The 25,743-nt window shown below is 36.6% G+C and overlaps 1 protein-coding gene across 1 annotated transcript in view; it reads right to left on the bottom strand.

Annotated features, from left to right (window-relative positions):
* Positions 1-25,743, bottom strand: part of LOC138715258 (proton channel OtopLc-like) — a 117,753-nt gene that overhangs the window by 33,907 nt on the left and 58,103 nt on the right. The window contains exons 4-5 of the mRNA XM_069847985.1: positions 13,305-13,413; positions 3,225-3,456 (exon numbers count right to left, since the gene is read on the bottom strand). Coding sequence (XP_069704086.1) covers positions 3,225-3,456; positions 13,305-13,413 — 341 coding nt within the window. The remainder of the gene's footprint in view (positions 1-3,224; positions 3,457-13,304; positions 13,414-25,743) is intronic.

Raw genomic sequence — 25,743 nt, 5'->3', positions numbered from 1 at the left:
ACTACTTTTAACACTTGAATATAAGTAATTGATTAACTAGCGGACTTACTCGTGTTAATTATGTAAGTTTGTGCTGCTTGCAGCTGTTTCGGTGCTTCATCACACTATCTTCAGAGCCTACTAGATCTCGGCGTCATCTCGAACTTCTCTGCCTGTTATGTGGGTGCGTTTGATTGTTGAAAGGTGTTGAAAAATGGAGTCAAATAGTGTGTGTTTGTACTGAAATTGATCTGTTTGTTGAGAAACTAAAACACACCCCGATCAAATTCTCAACACACAGATCAATTTCAGTACACACACACTATTTGACTCCACTTTTCAACATCTTTCAACAATCAAACGCACCCAGATAACAGGCAGAGAAGTTCGAGGTGATGCCGAGATCTAGTAGGCTCTGAGGATGGTGTGATGAAGCACCGAAACAGCTGTAAGCCGCACAAACTTACATAATTAACACGAGTAAGTCCGCTAGTTAATCAATTACGTAGATTTAATATTGTTATTGACAATTTTAAAATCAGATGATTTTAAATAAATTTGAATACGCTACCATGAAATGCATTTCACTTACACCACTATTTTCTTAAAATACAACACATTTGTTTGGGTGGTAAGGGGTTCATACTGGACTGTGAGAAGAGACTCAGAAAGTGCTAATGGTCCATAGGTTAGAAGGTGTAATACTTGCTTTGCTCTGGGCAAGGGCAACCCACGCCACATCACTGCTTCCAAGGAATTAGTGAATTTTTCAAACTGGAGATGACATTCAGTGTCAATAGCAAGGATTGTGAATCTTGAAACTAGCCTGCAGATACCACTCTGAATCATGTGCAAGGAGAGAGTGGATCTGTCAAACTACAGTTGCTTTGTCATTCAATATTATTTGCAAAGAAATAGTGACTACTTCAAACTACATACAGGTAAGTCTATATGCTAGAAGCATTAATTAAGCATCCAAGTACAATATATACTATTCAACACTGCTTGCAAGTAGCAATAATAGAGTTTGTAAGCTACATAATACACCATTTAACACTGTTTGCAAGGAGCAATAATGAAGTATGATGTTTTTAAGCTACATATAAATAATCAACATAACTTGCTGGAAACATTAAAGAGATTTTAGCAACATTTACCAGTAAACATAGTTTGAAAGAGACATTAATGAGACTTTCAACTTATTGGCATCGCTTACGAAGAATAAAATTAGTGAAGGCTAAAAAAATACACAAATATCCCTCCATGTTGCTCTTTGTTATTCTGAATATTAGAGGCCTAAGTACTTATTTTTATAAAGTGAAAACAATATTAAGATAACAGTATATTAATATATAGTTAAAATTAGGGCACTGTAGTATGTTCATTTCAACTACGATGCATTGGGATGATTATTTTACATTTCTCATTATCTATGTTCAACTGACGAGCTAGTTCGAGTCCTCATGGGGGAAGAAATTTTCTCATGAAATTTCGGCCAGTATGGGACTGGTGCACGCCCAGCATTGTGATGCATTTGGGGAGCTACGATAGGTAGCCAAATCCGGTTGCGAAAACCAGCTATAACGGCTGGGAGGATAATCGTGCTAACCACACGATACTTTCATTCTGGTTGGATGATCGTCCACCTCTGCTTTGGCATGTGAACGTGAGGCCAGCAGTCGGCTGGTCGGTCTAAGCCCTTCAAGAGCTGTAGCGCCACGGATTATTATTTATGTCCAACTGAAATGCCTGTTCATATACGAAGCTACGCAAAGATTAGATTGTATGAATACTAATTGCTTCACATACTGATTAGTAAGTGTAGAGGAGTATGCACTTTAATATAAGCGAGTTGTACAAAATTAAACGAAATTTTGGAGGGAGAAATGAATAAAGGTGGAAGATATAGGCGCCTACTATACAGAGTGATTCAGGAGGAGTTACCACCACTTACGGAGCTTATTTACGAAGATATTCAAAGCAAAAAATGTCATATAAACATGAGTCCTATTCTCAATATTTTCAGAGTTTCGCTAATTTGGAGTTGTTTGTAAAATACCTTTTTTATTTAATTTTGAGGGTAAAAGAATATTACAAATAGAAAATGATCTATTCAGAAGCATCATTTCTTTAATTGGCTAGTATTCTGAAGCTAAAAATGTGTTGTTAATTACTTAGTTGATTTGCACAGATCTTTTCTTCAGTGTTCAACCAAAAATTACATTATTCTTACGCACTTATCACAATTGTTAAAAATCGTACGACTTCTAGGAACTTGATTCTTTACAGTTCAATTTTGAATCCTAATTTACAGTCTTAAAAATTTCCAAGAGTGGCGTGATAAGTGCGAAAGAAAAATATAATAATTTATAGTTAAAAATCGAAAAAAAATCTGTACGAAGCAACTATTGAATTAACAACACAATTTTAGCTTCAGAATACTTTGTAAAGATTAATTTTTTTTGCCCTACAGAACTAAAAAATTAATCTCTACATAGATTATGCGCCTAACAGTACATATACTGTAGGGGTCCCGGCCGCCAAGTCACTCAAATGAGTGCGCTCCTTGTGTGATGACTGATGATGACTGTTGACTTGTTGTCAATATACAAGTCGAATATGGAGTAAGGACACTAAGGGAAAAAGAACCAAAGGAGAAGATTCGATCCAGTGCGGTGGGTTGAACTTCGACGTAGCTCAATGGTTAGAGCACCCAGTGCGTAGAACTGGGGATCCTGGGTTCGATCCTCGACGACGGAGCGACTTTTTCTCCATAAATAACAAATTCAGAATACTAGTCAATTAAAGAAATGATACTTCTGAATAGTTCATTCTCTATCTATAATATTCGTTTATCCTTAAAACTAAAGAAGAAAGGTATTCTACAAACAACTTCAAATTAGTGTAACTCTGAAAATATTGATGTTCATATAACTCAAAATGTCTTTGGAAATATGCTCCGTAATTGGTGGCAACTCCTCATGAATCACCCTGTATAAAGGAAAGTAAATAGGAAGAGTGTTAAAAGGAGGGTGAAAAAACGTGATATTGGAAGTTTAGCAAATAAATTAAGTGAATAATGCAAAAAATATGAAAAGAGAAGAGGAATATTGCACAAATGAGTCCGTTTTTGTATTCGTTGAACTGAATTATCTACGTGAGATCGAAGGCTAGAGACCATTTGTCTCATTATAAATCGAACCAAAGAGTTAAAAAAACGGAGACTTTTTTTCTCTTTAACATACCTGAACATCTTTATCTTGTCTTCCTGCGAGGTGGGAGGAGGGTCCACACCTTCCAGACTGCCGCTACTCACTTCTCCCAATGACGTCACGGTCAGCTGGCTGCGATCTGGAATTCCAATTTCGGAGCTGGACAGACCGAGGCCGCGACTACTACACTCGAACTGCTGGGCGTCTGGATGCCGTGGGAACAAGTCCGGCTGGGTGTTATAACCCTTGCGGGGCTTGAACAAATCTGGGGGAACAAATACGCTAGATTAAATTAAGTTCGATTTGAGTTGTCTCAGTGTACACGAATCAGTCTTTTAATTGAAAAAAAAAAAAAAATATATATATATATATATATATATATATATATATATATATATATATATATATATATAAAACACGTAACTGTATTAACCTTGATCATGCTAGGGAAAGATCTACTTACTTACCTACAAATAGCTTTTAGAGAACCTGGAGGTTCATTGCCGCCCTCACATAAGCCCGCCATCCGTCCCTATTCTAAACAAGATAAATCCAGTTTTTAGCATCATATCCCACCTCTCTCAAATCTTTTTTAATATTATTCACCCCTCTACGTCTCGGCCTCCTCAAAGGTCTTTTTCTCTCCGGTCTCCCAACTAACACTATATGCATTTCTGGATTCACCCTACGTGCTACATGCCCTGCCAAACTCAAACGTCTAGATTTATGTTCCTAATTATGTCAGATGAGCAATAACACGAGTGCAGTTCTGCGTTATGTAATTTTTTCCATTCCCCTGTAAATCTCCATCTAACCTAACCTCCCTGAGGCTTGTGTTGGGATTTCGTAACAAGCTTTTTTACAGTGATAGGTTGTTAGCCCTACACCCAATCTCCAAGCGACTACTTATTCAATATATTCGCAGCTACCCTCCATATCTGGAAGCCGTCTTGGCTATTCGCAACCTGAGGACGCACCATGCCGTGGTAATAGGGAAGGATCTACCCTAGCCTAAAATAACCTAAGCTAATCCTGTTAGAGTAGTATCTACAGTTTACAGTATTAATAGATCATAATAATAGAATTCCTCCTGGATTTGATAAACTCACAAACATTAACCACAACATAATTACACAGTTCCTTTCTTATTGGGCATTTCCGTTTCTCACTAAATGCCACTTATTTCACTTGTCCCACTGCAGAGGGTAGCACCACAGTTTACTATATACAGCGTTGCTTACGATCTTGTAAGCAACGATATACAGTCACGAAGCTTGAGTTGATGGGGTACTAGGAACAATAGACTGTGCCGGTGCTGTTTCACATTGTATGTGATGAGGCGATAGTAGCGATTTTAGTGGTTAGCAACTATCTATGGATGCATATTCCCTACGTATTGAGCTTCGTGACTGTATATACTGTGGTAGCACACTCAGACAGTTCCGATACTTCCAGAAAAGATGGGAAGAAATGAGTGGGTGGCATACAGACAGTTCCTATGCAGACCGGTCCCAGGCAGTAATGTTTCGTCTGCTTAATGATAGTACAGAGCGCTCGTTCCGAGGAAGCTCAGCGGTAAAGAGAGGAGTGGTACCGGTCTGCGTAGGGAAGCGTGCACGGACTTGTCCGTACGCAGGCGTACGACCACTCGCCTCCCGCAAACAGATTTTGTTAAGTTGAGGTTGGAATGGTACCTATCTGCACAGGAAGAGTTCTAAAAATAATTCACTCATCTGACTGGTAGTACACTAAAATTTTACAAATATATGACGATCTGGATGTGAAGTTTCTTGAAATTATTTTGTAAGAAGTAATAACATTTAATGACAACTGTAATAAAAGTGAAAATACATTCATTAATCATGATCCTTATTTTGTAAACAACAGGAGATACACATAATAATGTTAAATCTGTGTAGTTAATCTATCTGACTACCAGACTACCATACTTTTTATAACAATTGTATAACTTTTATATATTTCAATAATGTAGCCTATGTTAAAGACAAAATACGCTATCTTGATACTTTTTCAATAGAGATGCATATGAAAAAAATGACCATTCATTCATTTAGTATTCTGTCCAATGGCAGGTCTTTCACTGCTAACCCAGGTATCTCCAATCTTTCCTATTTTCTGTCTTCCTCTTTGTCTTCTCATATGATCCATATATATTAATGTTGTCTTCATATGTTATCTTCTTCTGCCCCGAACTCTTCTCCCATTTACCATTCCTTCCAGTGCATCCTTCAGTAGGCAGTTTTTTTCTCAGGTAGTAACCCAACCAATTCCTTTTTCTCTTCCTGATCAGTTTCAGCGTCATTCTTTCTTCACCCACTCTTTCCAACACAACTTCATTTCTTATTCTGTCTGTTCACTTCACACGTTTCATTCTTCTCCATAATGACACAATATGGAATAATATTCAAGGATACAGGATTTCGATGAAAGTACGAGTAGATCGTTGTCTTTTGTAAAGAGTACTAACATGACATTTACTTCGAAAAATTGGGAAACCATGAAAAACCTAGGTCAGAATAACATAATCGAGATCGAACCCGGATCTTCTGATTTCTGCAACACGTAAGTACTTATTGAATTATTTCAATGAGATTTTTAATTTGGTGTAAGGGGTCTAACTTCGCTAGAAAAATATTCGATTTGTTATAAACCTTATTTATAACCCGCACAGAACTTTTTGTATAATATTGATTTAAGTTTACAATAAGGAAAACTAAAGTGACGCCAGTCCATGTATTTACTATTGTGTTCAGTGATCGAGCACTTATTCGATAATATTGATTTACAGATTTGATTACTATTACATTAAATCTTCCTGTATGTTCTTTCAGTTTGATCGTCATAATAATATTAATTTACTTCTCACACGCAATAAAAATTAATAAGAATGCTATACGTAATACAACAGAGTCTCATAATATGAAAATTAATGCTATGGTGCAATTTGATTGTTGTGGCGTACCACAGCCGAGAGGCTAGAGTACTGGCAACATGCATTTGTGTTACTATCACGAGAGAAGAAATTTCTACCGCAGAGTAAATTGTTTGATCCTTGTGTTCAATGACCGGAAAATTAAAGCGAAGTAACTGTTGACATGGAAACCCTCTACGGTTGAGCGACTACGGGAGATGGCAGCATGAAAGTATTCTTGTGACTGTCAGATTTCTTTTCTTCAGTACTACCAACACAATGTTGTATGTACAGAATTATTGTGTCACTTTACATGCAAAACGTGTCATACCACTCGTTGATACAGATACGCTTGAAATAAAGAGGGAAATTTATATTGTTTAATTTCGTTTATCGATGTTGCTTTGCAGCTAGTAAAGCTGTGGTGTAACCGTTAGTATCAGAGCGCTACTTTCGCGAATGGTCTGTTTACTACTATTAGACTATCTGTGACACTTTTAAACCATCTTTTTTGTTAGGCGTTTCCGCTTTCCAGTAGTTGCTTCTCATGATTTTTCCTCTCGATAGAGGGCAGACCACTTAATCAGTTACCAGAGTCCCTGGATATCCAGAATACCGCAATCAGCTGTGCCGGAAATGCCCAAAATCAGCCATTGTTATTCCAGCGCGCACTATTTGCCGTATACATTTGTTGGGAATGAATAAGCTCAAATCAGAGGCAAACATTTTTAATTTTTAGGACCACGGACACTGGTCTATATTGAGTTTTACTTTAATAGTTCTTATCTCAAGCATATTGAAATGGAATAACAATAGCGGTCGATCAGCTGATTGCGCTACTCTGGTATCTACGGACTCTATCAGTTACGATACTTCTGGGATAGATATCGAATATTATTATCTTAATAATAAATCTTTGCTATAGACATCATTCCACCACATGCTATGCACATCAGGTTTTTTCGAAGAAGACTAGGCTGTCAACTCATATAAATGCAGACAGTTCAAAAATTTATTTGCAATATTGTTCCAGTTTACTAATCTCTGAGAATAACTAGACCAAAATAAACTTGTCTTTATAATTTGTTTTCTTTTTGAAATTACAAAAGTAGTTTTTAGCCTTGTTCCCAGTACTACTACTCATTTTCGACCACTAATAAGTTACAGCGTGGAACAAAACTCTTGTTTCTTCATTATCATATACAATATTACGATATAATGCATGTACTCACTTTAATTGTGGATAAAAAAAATACTGGATTTTAGCACTACTGTCCCGCACGCTTATTTGATGCTGCACCGTAATTTAGATCTTTTATACGTATGTTATTCATACTAATACACAATTTGGTGACCGGATATTTAGGACACACAATAATTTTGTTCGTGAAATTAAATTAATTTAAACCATCAGTACATCATTTTCCCTAAGCAATATTAATCCATAACAAATCAGAATATGTGGTATTATGTCATTAATCCCGTCGTCATGTACGAACGAGATAAGAATGCAGGGCAGAGTGAGATATCTATATTGAAAATAAGGAAAAATGAAGAAAATCTGTGGACCTCCAGATTGCAAAGTCGGAACTGCGTCAGGTTTCACTGCGAGACAATAACTGTGTTTAGTAGCAACTCTTATCGGTCGCGGTGCATGAATGCAAAATGTTGCTCATTACGGTTTGGGATTATTTCCCACACTAGAGTCGATAACCTGGTGATCGCGACGCAACTTTCACTGTCCACTCACATCCGTACCTGCTTGTACCGATGCGTGCTACGTATCCTATATATGTCAGTAAATATGCAAACATCATCGCAATGAGAATTCATTTCCTTCTCACTACACGAACAAGTTTTCATACTCGTGAGCTCTGAGTTGCAACTAGGCAACCGCTGAATAATGAAACACGTGCGATTCATGAGATAGTTTTTCGATTTTCGACCCAGCACCGCGATCTATAAGATACAATGCGCTAACCTCCGAACTGGTCGCATTCCCAATTATTGGTACCGGCTCACCGTCCATAGGTCAGCCAGTGTTCGGGAATACTTATGAATGGATTTGTTGCCGAACGGTTGCGCTCTTTTACGAATACAGCACGTTGTTCCGTGAACAATAATGATGGCAATAACATGTGAATAAATGATGGCGAAATGAGTCCGAGATCGAACACCGAAAGTTGAGGGAAAACCTCGGAAAAAAACCCAACCAGATAACTTGTCCCAACCATGATCTGAACCCGGGCCTACTCGTTTCACAGTCAAACATGTTATCCGTTACTCCACAGCTTTGAAATAGTATAACTGTTACTATTAGTTAAGCATTTGTCACTGCGGTAGCTCAGTGTTGGAGCGAGGGCTTTTTTTTCCTCGAGCTTGGGATCGATTTCCAGAGATGTTTGGAGTGACACTTGTTCACAGAATCAAATAATGAGGTTTTTCATGGAGTTCCTCCATTTTCTTCTATTTTATAAGTATCAATCCATGTCCACATTTCACTTAAATTTATCCCCAATTATAAATAAATAAAAAAAAACTTCGATTATAAACAGACAGTTTTCCCAAAAATAAATGTTATCTGTATTGAATAGCCATATCTGAATTGAATACAGGACTTTTTGTCACAGCCAAAACATACCACGGAATTTTGGTTACTGACTTTTCGTCACATGGATATTTTGTCATTGCACACTTTGTCACGAGAGAGAAAATTCCACGTGTTTCATTTCGTCATTCGTCGCGAAAATAATATAACACGATGTGGTTTGAAAAGAGAAGAGTATGTGGTTATCGGGGCAAAATATTAAGATACCTGTCTGTGCATGTAGGTGAAGCAGTCACCGTTCCCCATCCGTGGTTTCTTTTTATTTGTGAGGGAGATTTTGGACTTCTTCTATGGAATTTGATTCAGAGTGCAAGTTAAGCCTTCTAATTCGTCTTACAGTTCTCTTTAATGTTTCCTTCTTAGGAAGCTTTATTGCAGTCTCGCTGGATGTAGTTGCAAGCTTATTCTACATGATGCTAGATGTAGGTTCAACCGAGCTGGAAGCTCTGTTCTTTATGTTCTCTTTCAATTCTGCAGCTTTGTAGCGGATCCAGTCGGGAGCATGGCTGTGTTCCGTTTCTTCCAAAACAGATGATCCATTTTCAACACCAGATGTAGAAACAATCGTCGCACATAGACATCTGTCTCCATATTTAATACCATTCCTCATGGATCCTTTATAAATAAGCTTTTTACCCCCTTTTGAGGTAGGAATAAACTTTAAATTTATATCCATTTTTTTCAACTGCAAATTTTATAATAAACTACATAATTGTTTCCATAGAAGCGGTTCAGATTGTTGGCATGTACGAATTGTTTCCATAGAAGCAGATTAGATTGTTGTTTGATGAATTGTGATATGTGACATTTTAAAAAGTGTAACATGTCTAAGTTTGACAAAAACAAGGTATCCTGTAAAGTGTGACAAATTGTCCGTGTTGCAATGTTACACACCTAGCAAACCATATGTCGCGCGAAGCGACTGCGTATACGTGATAGAGTAATGTCCTGGCATGGCGCATGCGCTAGCGGAACTTCCCGAGTGCTCTCAGTAGCTTCGTTGCATTAGTAGAAAAGGTACGTTACTATGCCAGCTCCCGCCGCCTGTGAAGTGCGGTCAGTGATAAAGTTTCTGAATGCACAGGGCATAGCGCCGATTGAAATTGATCGTCAGCTGTGCCAGGTCTATGGGCCTAACGTCATGAGCAAGCAGATGCACAGTGGGTCGAATTGTGATTCTAGCCGGAAGAAAATCAATTTTCACATGTTCTCATTTTTATGCGTGTCCTATCTCAAATTGTTGCTAATGAATCACAGAATGCTTATGTATGAGAGAGAAGCTTTGAAACTAAACATACGGGCGTCATACAATGATGTTGACGAGGATTCCCCTCCGTAACCAGTTTTATTGCTCAGTCACGCTGAAATAGTATAAGAAGCAAGCTTGTTTTCTGTGATCTGGGAGTGAAACATTTTGTGATTCTGAAATGGAAAATGAAGAACAAGATTGGTAGATAATTATTATATGAATTTCATGTTAATAATAACTTTGAATTTTTAGAAACGGCATATTAACTTAAGGGCGGCAAATGCGAATTTTTAAAACTATTTATCAACAGTAATCTCACTAGACGTTTTGATTTATCTAGAGAAAATCAAAACTCGAGTGGGATTTAATTGACTATTACACGATTAGAAGAAAATATATAAAGATTAGAAGTCACGAAGTACTCCAATACAATAAAATATTAATTGACTTACGAAAATACAACTGTCTTCAAATGTATTATTGTACCATCTCAACATTACAAATATTACACTATATACATGCTAGATGGCAGTAGTGACCAATGCCTTCTCGTCGAGAAGTTCTCGATCTATTATACACGATGGCAATGTTACTAGTCAAGAAGGCTTTGTTGATTCAGTTTCATTTTTATTAAAATGCAACATTCCACTTCAATTATCCGAATCCCAGTAATCAACGTCACTTGACCGATGATTTTCAATAAATCTTAATATTAAACAATCTCCGATACGTGACTATCCATAATATCATATAGCAGAAGCTATTACATAACCTAACTAATATACACAAGTGTTAGAAAAATTTTAATTAACGACGATGACATAAAAAATAAACATGAATAATTTTAAAAGGAATAATTATTGAATGTACAATTTTCAAATTTGAATGTGGTTGGTGGTTCAATTGATGTTATATTGGACGTGTGCGTAATAGAAGTGGAACTCGTTGATTTAGGCCTACATGGTGTATTCAACTTATTCAGAATTTCCGAATGAATAATTTTAAAAGGAATAATTATTGAATGTACAATTTTCAAATTTGAATGTGGTTGGTGGTTCAATTGATGTTATATTGGACGTGTGCATAATAGAAGTGGAACTCGTTGATTTAGGCCTACATGGTGTATTCAACTTATTCAGGATTTCCGAATGGTGCTCTTCATTTATTTGTAAATCGGATTTCAGAAGATGCATAGGTATGATCAGTAATTTTTATTAATTCTTGTTCTTGAATGCCAATGCGAGTCATATTTGAAACTGCTGTGCATCGACTGGAGTGGTTTGTAATTTTATATATTTTTTGACGTCCAGACCAGCGCAGTTTCAAATGTTGGCAAACAAAGAAACAAATGCTAGGGACGCGATAAAATTAAACAAATGTTAGGGACGCGATAAAATTGTGCGATAAGCAGCCATGATTGGTTGAAATACGTCCTTTCGTACCGTTTTATTGGTCAAAAGTAGTATGACGTAGTAAGAGTGTAATAGTCAAAGTAAACGTTGACTTATAACAGCAGAGTCACACATAGTCACATTTATTTTTATGTCAGAATGTAGGTTTAAGTGTGCACTTTAAGACTAACCTAGTTTCATTTGCTCCTACTGACCGCTCTGCATGTGGTTAATTTTTTCAAACTTGGAACCGCTACCGGTGATTTCGCGCCGTGATATATTTCCAATATTTGCCAATAAAAGTGGCGACTTAGATGAGATATGTTTTGAACAAATTATGTATTGAAACATGTGATTCTAATAGTGAGAAGTGAATTTGTAATATTTTGAAAAATATTCGAAGTAATTTTAACAGACGTTGGATGCAGTGGCACCGTAAAAAGGAATATTTTCTTAAAAAAACCTTGTTCCTGGCAGGTCAGAAGCAACAACGAAGATATTTTTGCAGGCAGAAAAGAGAATATTATTTCTAGATTTCGCTCTCAATTAGGGCTTCTTATAGACAAGCCGAAATCTGGTGTCCCTGGACATCAAATGATGGCAATACAGCACGTCGGTTTTTTGAAAACCCACAAATTACAGCCAATATTACGGGCATTAGTGAGATCTCGTTTTATGCACCATTTCATGTGAATATTCAATAAGTATTGAGGCTTTTGAGAAGTACACCAATGATACAGCCCATTTATATGTACAATTTTATCCATGGTACTACATACCATCTAGCTTGCATAAAATACTGATACAGCAGGAAAAATTGCAGAAACTTCCATACTTCCTGTTGGGATGTTATCTGAAGATGCTCAAGAGGCAAGACACAAAGATTTAGGAAAGTACAGGTTAGATCACGCTAGGAAGTGTTCTCGTGAGAGAAACTTTGAAGATGTCCTACACATGTTGTTAGTAACTTCTGATCCCATCATATCCCAGATCAATCGACATCAAAGTCCAAGAAAATCAGAACTATAAGTTAAGGGAAATTAAACTGCTACAAGTACCAGCTGTGAGTGCAAACAACAGCACTGCTCAACTGCAACCCCAAGATGAGGACGACACTAGCGCTAGCGGGTCCGACACTTCTGGAGATACAACAGACGCTTCAGATTTCTAAACATGAGTCATAAAATTTACTACATATATTACTTTTCTCTTCATAGTAGTGTGTGAAATAATTTCTGTTCATTTTAATTTTTTATTCGCATTAGTTGTATGAAATTTCTATTATTGTATGATTTTGTTTAACAAATAGGCGTTCTATACTAAAATAATAATTCTCATACAAATATTTCATCAAATGTCATAATAATTTACCTTCATCTTGCCATTTTCAACGACTCGAAAGGAATTTATCAATATTAGATTTTGTTCCGGCTAGAATCGCAATCCGTCCCACTGTGAGATGGTGCGTAGCTCCACAAGGTCGCGTATGATGATGGTTGGCCTCTCACTGCGCTCCTCGTCATGCACGTTTTGGCGTCCTGCTGAAAATTGTCTGCTTGCCCATAGACCTGGCACAGCTGACGATCAATATCAATCGGCGCTATGCCCTGTGCATTCAAAAACTTTATCACTGACCGCACTTCATACGCGGCGGGAGCTGGAATAGGAAAGTTCATCTTCAACCAAGGCAACAAAGCTACTGAGAGCACTCGGGAAGTTCCGCTGGCGCACGCGCCATGCCAGGACATTACTCTATCACGTACACGCAGTCGCTTCGCGCAACATATGGTTTGCTAGCTGTGGGACGAGTGGGAAGGTTACGCCTCGTATTTTCAAATTGTGACAAAAAGTTCGTGGTACGTTTTGGCTGTGACAAAAAGTCCGGATGCGATCTGAATTATAGTGTAACGAATGGATGTAACCTATTTCTTACCGTAGTGAATATAATCCGGAGTTATGGGTGGCTCCGGCTTAATCGTGTCCAGTCCCGCTTGGGGCAGCACTAGCTGCAGTACCATTTTTTTCTGCCCATCACCGGACACCTGCAACAATTAAGACACACATATTAATAAAATTATATTTATATTTTTAAGTGGTATAGACAAGAAGAAAAGTGACTGAACGAAATCCACCTGCAGTTGGTATTAAAGTTGGACTGATAGCAGTTTTTCTTCTCCCTTTTGGTCCCTCTTAACCTGCTCACGACAGCATACTGCATCGGACATTCTGTCTCGGACCGTTTGATGTGACGATGATTACACGCATTCTTATTAAGTTGCAGCTTCATAAGAATGTGTGTAACCACTTTCATATCGGACGATCCGAGGCAAAACCTTCCTGTCTGAGACAGAACATCCGATGCAGTATGCTGTCGGCTTGTCTGTTTGAACTTCTGTTATGCAAGCTACGATGATATGAAAAGTACCGTGTTCACCTGAATTTGAACACGGACTCTTCTAACCTCTAACCTACCTCTGTACAGAGCTAGAAATTCTCATAACACTCTAAGTAAAAAAAATCTATATCAGCATTTATCGCCTTGCACGATCTGTTACACAATTGCAGAGATGCCGGCCACTATTCAATCTTCTTCGTCGTCTACTGCTGCTTATACAGTACTCGTACCTGCAATTACTTCTCCATGAGAAAATAAATTATACTGTTCTAAGGCATTTATTAAAACATTGTTTGAGATCTCTTCCTGCTCAGGTTCAATATATATATTTTTATTTTAAAAGCTGTTGTGCAATTAGATAAGCTGTACAGACGGCTAATTTATTTTGCATTGTCATCATCTTACTTTCTCATTATACCGAACATGCAGTCAAAGTACAGTTACGCAGAAAATGTTTTCAAAATATTTATGGGATCATCTCATAATTTACCAATGCCGTATACATCAAAATGATTCAGGAGGAATGGTAAATATTTTAGGGTGTAATAGTATGAACTATTCTGAGTAAATAAGTTCTTATAAACATAATATTGTGCCCAATTTTCACTGGGTGTGGAGATACAGTTGTTTTAATGTTACGCATAACAAGCCTTAAAACGGTATGAAGGAACGGAAATTTATTACGTACTGTGTACAAAGGAGCAGTATGTGTCGCTCTTCTGAGATCGTCCGAGGAGAGCACTGTTCATAATGGGTGTAGAGCAGCGGTGATTAAAACTCGAACTGCAGTGATTACATGCGACAGATAGCCTATGAACTAAGGAGGAAAGGTACTTGGCATGAAAACTACAACCAGTGGTGGTTCCTGTACTAACATCTTGATCAATCCCGCGGATAAAAATCTCATGCTTTGCTGTATCAGTAATGTCACTGCTGTCATCAAGAGCCAGTGAATATTATACGATGTTTTTTGCTTTGTTTTTTAACCTTCCTCTTGAATATAATCAAGAATTTTCTAAATTCTTCTCTCGATACTTGGTCGAGAAATTCGTAGTTTTTCAGAATTAATAACTTCTTATGGACAAATTATTTAAGCTATTTTAATCATTACTCTTTCGAGAAATTCTGTTCTATTAAAAGGCTTTAGAGCACGAGATATTTCAAATCCCATTAGGTATGTAGCTGACTTCCTTACATTTATTTATGTCATCTTTCTCTTCCTGGCTATGTTTTAACACATGTCAATTCCTGGCGTTTACAGTTCGTTGGCACATAATATTGAATCAGTTTTTCTACAATATTATTATTAAATGAATAACTAATACATACAGTAGTTACCCTCATCTAAAGATTAAGAAGATTAAAATTGAGATAAAACTTAATAATTTTATCCTTCTAGGGAGAAGATCTAAAAATATCAATATTAATGCACGTACAGAATAGGAACACATAGGCCTACTTAGCGGTTACTACCACCACCACCACTACCACTACCACTACCACTACTACTACTACTAATACATTATTCAGCGTGGCAATTAATGTTTCTATATATTCTTAATTGAACTGTTGAGCAAAGTAAACATATTACATTTTGTCCGACAGAACAACAAAAAAAGTTCTCCTTCTCATTCTTTACGAAACCACCTCTTACTGCTTGTAGAGACAGAGTTTCTAGAGCGACATGATACCGCCACTGCTTGCCTTCAGTACGTGAATGAAACACAGGAAACTCCTCGTACCCGTTTGAATGTCTGTGATTACACGATGTACCTAATCACGACACCCGCTTTGGTCACCGCTGGTGTAGAGAAACAGCTGCACAGATCCGTACGCGCAGATGGTACATCATCTGAATCTCAATTCCCCAAAAGATAGCTCGGCCGCGATAGTGACGTGCATTGGCCATCAAGGTCCCCAGATCTTACTCTATTTTTGTCTGTGTGGATAGATGAAAGGTAAAATGTACAAAAAGAATTAAACACAGGGGACGAATTAGTCGCTCACATTATGAATCATAATAAAACAATGACGAAACGATCTCAAAAGAGAAAAACATACTGTTGTCAACAGAGCAGAAAAGTGGATTGAACTGTTGAAATGTATTGATATCATATTATAAATAAGTGACAAATGTAATCATTAAATCATTTATTCTTTCCTTCTTGCTACTAGTAACGCTTGTTACATGAAGAGCACAGGGGAAGAACTTGATAAGTCCAAACTTATCGATTTTCTGTTTTAGATGTCATGTAATAGCTCAGGTAGTGTAGATTTGTGTAGTTTAACTGTACAGAATAATAACCTAATTAGTCCAAAAAAAATCTGAAGAATGATAACGCGAAGACAATAGAATATAATTGGTCCTGAAACGTTTAACTTGCTTTCCTGTAAATTCACTCTTTTGAAGGAAGAAAAAGTAGTTTAACCTGAGAATGAGAACCAGTATTTTAATTCTTTAAATTGTGTAAAACAATATAAGTGAACGCAAACTAACAGGCCTGTTAAAACTATTTTCATATGTCGATATGTCCCCCGAAAAAAAAAAAAAAAAAAAAAAAATCTGGTAACTTTATTTTAATATAAACAAGAAAATTATATTTTATCAAATACGATGTAGATGTAACTTAACACACAAAAAAAGGGCCGAGTTAAAATATAGGGCTGAAATACGGACGCCGTACTTTTTGGTTATGGAAAGAACATAGCTGACTTTGAAGACATTGTTGCAGAAGTCATAAAATGGATCGTAGTTTTAATATTTGTTGAGTGTACGAGATGCACAAATAGAAAATTGGTATCAATTAAAACGAGAAGAATGGAGAAGACTTAATTATTATGAAATCCTGGGCATTATAAACAAATGAAGAAATATGATTAAGCATTCAGGAGGGAGTTAAAGTACTGTGATACATTTCGATTAATTATATTTTGATAGTTGATTTGATTACATTTTGACAGAAATCAAGGTAACTGAAACAAATAACGATCACTCTTGTGATGAGAGGCAGTTCGCACGCTGATAGGTGTCCTGTCAGATCTCGAGTGCTAAACGTGATTACAATGTAACATTCATTGCTGCTTGAAAAATCTGGAAGAAACTGGAATCCTGTCGATAAGATAACTGCGTTTTCAGACATTATATAAGCTGCCGCATTGTGGTCAAGACAACTGAAAAGTAACCGCAAAGAAACTGATTTAAATTGAAAGTGTGAAATATTTGACGTGCTAAGGCAAAACACGAGGAACGCTGAGCAAGTAGGCCATGTTAACAAGGAGAGCAATTTCCATTTCTTTCTGACAGTGTACTATACAACAACACTGCTACATGTATTTCTTTCTTGCGTCGTAAATACTCGTATGATATTTGGTATGTCATATAAAAATGTATCGATGGACGACGCAAGAAAGAAAATGGATCAGGAATGTAGCAATGTAGAAGAGGAAAACTTCACAAGTTTAACATTAGGCGTCGTTCTCTTCGTGTTATTCTTTCCGTTAGCCTTCTCCTCTTAAGGCTGATCCACAATAAACCGGGAACATAAACGACAACGAGAACGAGAACGGAAATATTGTTAAAATAAATGTATTTAAATGTGAGCATTCACAATTAACGAGAAGCTTGCCGGAGCCCGGGAACGGGAATGTGAAAGTTAATTGTGAATGCTCACATTTAAATAGCCTACATTTATTTTAGCTATATTTCCGTTCTCGTTCTCGTTGTTTCTGTTCCCGGTTTATTGTAAACCAGTCTTTACTCTTTCCTATTCTCTATTTATTTTCCTCCTTCCATTTCCTTTCCATATTTTCAACGCTTCGTCTTCATTCTTTTATTTTCCCTGATTGGTTATCTTGGTTTCCTTTTACTCTCCTCCTCTCATCTTATCCTGCTGTTATTCCTGCTAACATTTTTCTATTTTTTTAAATTATTTTCTTCTGGTTCGTTTTTCTTCTTTTCTTCTTTTGTTTTCTCTTATATATTTTTTCTTTACTTCCCCCTTGCCATATGCTTCTATTTTCACCTTTTTTCTTGTCCCATCACTTTTCCTGGTTCATTTTTCTCCCTTTCTTTATCTGTTTTCTCTTATATATTTTTTCTTTACTTCCCCCTTGTCATCTGCTTCTATTCTCACCTTCTTGCTTGTATCCCATCTCTTTTCCTTTTTTTTTTTCTTTGTTTGCTGTTTTTCCACCGAATAGTCTTACCCTTTCTTGTTTTTCGTCTATGTTTCTTATTCTGCCTCTATTTTTGCATGTTCATCTGCTTCTATATTTTCTGCTTTTGTTTCTTCTGATCTTTTCTTCTATTTATGTTAATACATCTGATCCTGCTTCAGTTTTCTTTCTTATTGTATTTTTATATATTATTCTGCTTCTATTTCCTCTCTTATTCTGCTTCCTTTTTCTTTCTTACTCTGTTTCAAATTTTTACTCCATAATTTGTTTCCATTTTCTTTCTTATTCTGCTTTCATTTTTCTTCTTTATTCTGTTCCTAATTTCTTTGTTACTTTATTTCTATTTTCTTCTCATTTTATGCTTCTTTCTTTTTGCTTTCATTTTCTTCTTTCTGCTTTTGCTTCTTTATGTTCTGGTTTTTTCCCCGATTTTTTTAAAATATCGTATTTTATATAATGACCAGGGAACGGATTTATATGGACTAAAAATATATGAAATATGTAAATATATATGTAGTTATTTTTACCAAAATATGGAATTAAATATGGATTTTTACCAAAATATGGAATTAAATATGGACTTAAAATTATAAAAAAATGACTATGTACGTTAAATATTGGTACATTTTAATCAAACTAAACAAAAAATATAATGGACGTACCTTATCTTCCAATGTAGTTTCAACAAAACACAATTTTTATTGTCTGTTACCATAACAATAGGTTACAAACATTTCTTTCAAGTGCTGAAAAGTGAATCTTCTTCTATTGTCTCTGAGGATAGATTTATACTGACTAAAAGAGCGTTCGACGTCACAAGAAGTAACTGGTACATAATTCAATTTCACAATGTCTGCTGGGGATAAGTCCAAGTTAATCTTCACTGTTGATTCACCACTCATCACAGCAACAACCTTTTGTAGTTCTTCATATCCAGGGTTTTTTGAAAGTACAGTGTCCACCTTAGCTCTTACTGCATCTGCAACTTTACCTCTACCACGATTCAGTTGTTCCACAGTACTATTTATAATTTCAAAACTTTCAGATAGTGAAAGGTGCCTATTTTGGAGACTTTTGAGCGTTTTTATGATGCATGAAAATGTATGCTGAATGTGAGCTAAGTCATTCTTCACACTTATGTCACAGGTAACTGTTTTCGCAGTATCAATTGAGACTGCATCTTCAGAGTCCAATGCAAGGAGAACATTGTTAATAGAGTCTATATGTTCGGCATAATATTCAACTGCTTCTAGCCATGTACCCCATCTAGTTAAAATTGGCTTTGGTGGCAATGGAATTTCAGGGTACATTTCTTTCAACACGTTAACTCTACTGGGAGCTTTGAGAAATACTTTTTTCACTGATGAAATCAACAAATCTACTTTAGGGAAATTGTCTCTGACCACTTCTGCCACACGATGAAATGCATGCGCCACACAAGTAAAATGAGTCAATTTAGGATATACAACAGATAATGCTTGTCCAGCTTTGACCATATAAGGGGCAGCATCGCTAATAAAGAATAACACATTATCGTACATAATACCCTTTGGCCACAGGATACCCATAGCTTCGTTGAACAGTTTAACTATAGTTTTGTTATTGCACTTTTCTAGAACATCACAATGTAAAAGAATTCGTTCAGAATATTGTTCACTTAACAAACCGATAACTACATTACCAACAAGTCTACCTTCTTTGTCGGGAGTCTCATCAATGGAAACCCAAATTGAACTATCTTTAATTTCATCTCTTATCTTCTGTATTGTCTCATCGTAGATGGATGGAGCATACGTCTTCCTAAGTGTTGACTCATCCGGGATTGTATGTTGAGTATATTTTTCAAGGAATTCCCTGAAGACCTTATTCTTTAGTTTGTAGAGAGGAATATCAGCAGAGATGAGAGAACGGCACAGGTCGATGTTAAACTCAGATCTTACATTCGATGTTGTTGGTTGTGTTAAAAACAATTGTCTCTGCTTGGAATTTAGTTGTTTGTTGGCCTGATGTTTACTAGTTGTAATGTGTTGTTGCACCAGGAACTTTTGTGTAGATGATACTGCACACTGACACAAATTACAAAATAATATTTTATTGTCAGTTGATAAACCATCTTCTTTAAATTCTGAAATGTAACTTGTTAGTTTTGATTTTAAATTGACTGAATGACGTACTTTTGGCATATTTACCGTCTTTATAGTATGATTTACAAAACTGAACCTATGTGTACTCTGACTGGCATTTAACTGTTGAGCTGCACAACTGAAGTCTGTTAAAAATTTTAAATTAAATTAATACAGTTTTGTAACTTACTTTCCCATTGTTGATAGGACTGCTAATTTTCAAATAACTCTGATGTTAAAGGGATTACTGAACATGTGTTTAAATCTCTATTGTTGAAATGTATTTTTAAAAGTTAATGGAATTTTGTTTTGTTTTATTGTTAAACCTAATATAATATGGACTGTTTTATATGAAATATGGAAAATATATGGAAATTAACGAAAATATGTACTAAACTCTAAAATATGGAAAAATATGGAAAATAAAAGTAGGATTTTTCAACCCTACACATTGTGAAACATAAAGATAATGCAAAATATAAATTATATTAGCTTTATAAGTAAATATGTATTTACATATAAATCCTTTCCCTGATAATGACCAAACCTTTCGTGATATTTTGTTTGCTTATACTAATGTCTCTGCGATGTCTGCGTGGTCTAGACTATGAGCAAGTCACTCAGGCGGTTCGAGTTCGAGTCCGGCCAGACCTGCGATTTTTCATTGAGAAATTCATAGTGAAACTTAGGGCAGGAAAAGTCACAGTTGGTTTTCTCTGGCTTCTCCCATTTCTCCCAATTAAAAACAATCCATACCACCAGCGCTACTTACGCTGACGCATGTCGATAGATCTACGTATGGAATTTGTATACCCTCACACTCATGTTTTATTGGATCTTTTCTCTATCATAAGAGAGCATTTATCGCCTTGTTGAGAGACGACTACCACTCTATGCTTCCCATGCTTTCACTATTACCACTTTGAAATTCAGGTGCTCTATCTACACAAACACGATACTTTTTGTAGCTGGTTGGTTAGTTGTACTTAAAAGCTAGGTCACGAAACTTTGATACGTTCACTCCATGCTGCGCAAAACAAACACAGTACTATTTAAGCTGAAAACAAGGCATTTTTATGTGAGAAAAAAAACGCTAAAAATATGCCTTAACCCGTAACGTATTTTTTGTTTATTTCATTTCCATCCATTACTGAAATAAATGTATGAACTCATTTCCCTGACATTCTGTATAAAGATCAATATTTATGGAAAGTATCTACATTACAAATTCTGCATACGACACAAATTATTTGTTGCGCACGCTCTTTAAAGGTTGTAACGAATATGGAAAGTGTTGAAACCAGAGATAATTCCACGCGCTCTCAACTGTCGCGTCATTACGTCATGTGGTCTCGGTTCAGCAACACACGCTTGCGCAGTAAAGGAAGGCATCTGCCCACAAATTAGATATACCGCAACACTGACGACCTTCATGCGTCCCTGAAACTTTTAACAACTTAGTGAGTAAGGTCAAGAATCATTTGTGGTGTTTGAACTCTGGTGTCGTGTGTAATGCTGTACATCACACCCGTTGCTTGTGCACTGAATCGTTGAATAACACTCAGTGTTGCGATATATTTTATTCATAGTCTCTTAAAAAATGTTGCTAAAATTTTCTGTGGTATTAATTGGCGAAATTATTTCCCTCTTTCTTTATGTGGATTTCAATCAACTTAATATTAACCCAGGTCTAGGGGGGTCCCTTGTCGGAAATAAGTTCGCTCTAGTAGAGGCATGTTCAGCGCGAGCATTTCCAGCCTTTGAACGAGGTGCAACAGTAATGCAGAATATCAGAATCGCGTGCTAGCACACGCTCAAAGGATATTTTACACCACTGTCGCATCTTCTTTAAAGGCTAGAATTGTCCTCTATGAACTTGCCTGCTCTAGTTATATGGAAGTAATACTAATCTTGCTGTAATAATAATAATAATAATAATAATAATAATAATAATAATAATAATAATAATAATAATAATAGCTTACTTATTGCTTTTAAGAAACCCGGAGATTCATTACCGCCCTCACATAAGCCCGCCATCGGTCACTATCATGAGCAAGGTTAATCCAGTCCTTACAATCATATCTCAACTCCCTCAAATCGATTTTGATATTATCCTCCCATCTACGTTTCGGCCTCCCCAAAGATATTTTTCCCTCCGGCTTCGCAACTAATACTCTATATGCATTTCTGGATTCGTCCATACGTGCTACATGCCCTGTCCATCTGAAACGTCTGGATTTAATGTTCCTAATTATGTCAGATTAAGACTACAATGCGTGCAGTTCTACGTTGTGTGACTTCCTCCATTCTCCTGTAACTTCATCCCTCTTAGCCCCAAATATTTTCCTAAGAACCTTATTCTCAAACATCCTTAACCTCTAGTCTTCTCTCAAAGTTAGCGTCCTAGTTTCACAACCATACAGAACAACAGGTAATATAACTGTTTTATAAATTCTAACTTTCAGCTTTTTTGATAGAACACTGGATGACAAAAGCTTCTCAACCGAATAATAACAGACATTTCCAATATTTATTCTGCATTTAATTTCCTCTCGCGTATCATTTATATTTGTTACCGTTGCTCGAAAATATTTGAATTTTTCCACCTCTTCAAAGGATAAATTTCCAGTTTTTATATTTCCACTTCGTACAATATTCTGGTCACGAGACATAATAATATACTTTGACTTATCGGGATTTACTTCCAAACCCGTCTCTTTACTTGCTTCAAGTAAAATTTCCGTGTTTTCCCTAATCGTTTGCGGGTTTTCTCCTAACATATTCACGTCATCCGCACAGACAAGCAGCTGATGTAACCCGTTCAATTCCAAACCCTCTCCGTTATTCTGAACTCTCCTAATACATATTCTAGAGCAAAGTTAAAAAGTAAAGGTGACAGTGCATCTCCTTGCTTTAGTTTGCAGTGAATTTGAAAAGCAACAGACAGAAACTGACCTACGGACTCCGCTGTAAGTTTCACTGCAACGCATTTCAATTAACTGAAGTAGTTTCTTGGAAATACCAAATTCAATAAGAATATAATATAAAACTTTTCTCTTAACCGAGTCATACGCCTTTTTGAAATCTATGAATAACTGATGAACTGTAAGTAATAATAATAATAATAATAATAATAATAATAATAATAATAATAATAATAATAATAATAATAATAATAGATTAGTTTAAACAGTCACATATCGCACAATAATTTATTGTAAGCAAGCAAGTCGTGTTTTGAGGATTGCGAAATAGAATCAATTTCGACAGTGTTTTAGCAGCTTATTGCGAAGAATCGATGTCGTCCCGCTGCTCTGTCTGATCTGCTATCCATCAAAATGTTATTGTACCAGATTCCATAGCGAGATTACGATGACAACAGCGGTATTAATTCTCAAAGCAGTTGGATTAACTAGGATTTATGAAGCCATGTGATGGGGAACGCAATATTTTAAGGGAATTCCTGACCAACCGGTGATCAAAGAGGGGGAAGGTGGTAGTGATGATGGTGGTAATAATAGCATTACTACTGCTGCTGCTGCTGCTGCTGCTGCTGCTACTACTACTACTATAAGCAATAATACTTTCGATCCTGCAAGAAGAACAATATTTTCGCATTCTGACTCTGGGACGATTTCTCTTCAAAATTGTCCTTTCCGCTTATTTAATCCATTACTCTTCTTCCTCGGGTTTTTCTTGATCTCTCCCTTCTTCTAATTTCCCGAGGATTTCGTCTCACTCATTACTGTTTTCTCTGGTTTCTTAGTGCGTACTCGGTACAGCGCCATTTCCTTATCTAAATATGCGTATTATGCAAATCTATTCTTTCAGGTAAAGCTCCCTGTAAAGCAGATTTGAATAATTTGTTGTGTAGATATAAAGGGAAAAGTTGAGACGGTGTCGGGTGGAGTTCCCGGGTAGCTCAGTTGGTAAAGCGCTGGTACGTTCAACCAGAGGTCCCGGGATCGATACCCGGCCCCGGAACAATTTTTCCCTTGAAATTATTCAAATCTGCTTTACAGGGAGCTTTACCTGAAAGAATAGATTTGCATAATATATACGTTACTGTGTACGTTAACAGAAAACCACAATTTCAAGTCACACAGAGATTGTGTGCACTCGATGTGGGTCTCTGGCGTTTCGTCAGCCCACGCGAGTTGTGTGGATATAAAGGGAAAAGTTGAGACGGTGTCGGGTGGAGTTCCCGGGTAGCTCAGTTGGTAAAGCGCTGGTACGTTCAACCAGAGGTCCCGGGATCGATACCCGGCCCCGGAACAATTTTTCCCTTGAAATTATTTAAATATGCGTAGCCACAATTCTCCATTTCTTATCTTAACCCCCCACTCTGAAGCCTCAGAAAGAAGGTCACGCATGTTGGTGCCACGAGTTTGCGATCATGCTCTACCTTATACCACAGTCTAGTATATACAGTCACGAAGCTCAATATGTAATAAATATGCATCTAAATATAGATGCTAACAACTAGGATCGCTACTATCACCTCATTACAGACAATGCGAAGTAGTACTGCACACTTTATTCTTCCTAGCAACCTCAACTCAAGCTTCGTGACTATATACTAGACTGTGCTTATACCATGTTAAAACTTCAACTGATAACTATGATTGATTGTTTTGGAAGTACTGTATCTCTACGTGGTAAATGTGGCTTGGGGGTATGGTATACATTAACAGTGAAGAATGGGCCATTCATATGAACTCGTTGTGCTACCAAATTTTTAAAAATTACAGGCATATTTTGCCTGGAGCCCTTTATCACGGGTATGGTTCTTTTACGTAGGATAAAAATACTACATGAGCTCACAGATTCCTTTTCCTTGTTAAAGAAGCCACTGTAAGGAATTATATCGTCCCTTGAAAATTCGTCACTCTCGTTTAAATTTTTTAACTCGCGAACCTAGAGTCCAATGGAAAGCATGGTACCACTAGGCCATCGAGAACGACTGAAGAATTCTTGGAAGATAAAATAAATGCATTACAAAATAATTAATCATTACTGGACAACATTTTGGTAAAAGAATATTACGACTTTCGAAATTAACCTTTACAAAATTATAAGAAAGCAAATGTTTTATATTTGGTTTATGATTGTGAGTACTAGGAGAGAAAGACAAGAAAAGACTAGAGGTAGAGAAATGAGATTTGAAAGGCTGTAAAATGGAGTTACACGTAATACAGGTGAAATGAGAAATCATGTAATAAGATAAGAATTTAGGATAAATTAGATTATACGTAGATTAGATAACAAAAAGTAATGCAAGTCAAAATAGAATACTTAATAAAATGGAATGAGGGGCACGGAACTCCCTAATAAAGTACACCGTGTCCCGCTTAGAGGGATCGAGAAATAAGTGCTAATTTAAAGTATAAATAATGGTTTTATAACATAACTTTTTGTATAACTTGATGTAAAAACTCTCCGAGTTTCGAAGAATGGTCAGTGCAACTCGATGTGTGCGTCTCGAGCTATCCTGAAGACATCTAAAAGGTACTCAACCTTCTGTGCCAAGTGTTCCATAACATTTGTGAAGTGATTAGCGCAGCTGAATTTATAATGCATTGTCTTAGCTTTTCCAAAGTGTCAACTGTATCACGTTGGTACACAGCACTTGTCACAAAGCTCCAGAGGAAGGTCAATGGGCATCAAGTCAGTTG

Source organism: Periplaneta americana, chromosome 15 (genome assembly GCF_040183065.1).
Source record: "Periplaneta americana isolate PAMFEO1 chromosome 15, P.americana_PAMFEO1_priV1, whole genome shotgun sequence".
Lineage (NCBI taxonomy): Eukaryota > Metazoa > Arthropoda > Insecta > Blattodea > Blattidae > Periplaneta > Periplaneta americana.
This window is presented reverse-complemented; position numbering and strand designations above follow the sequence as displayed.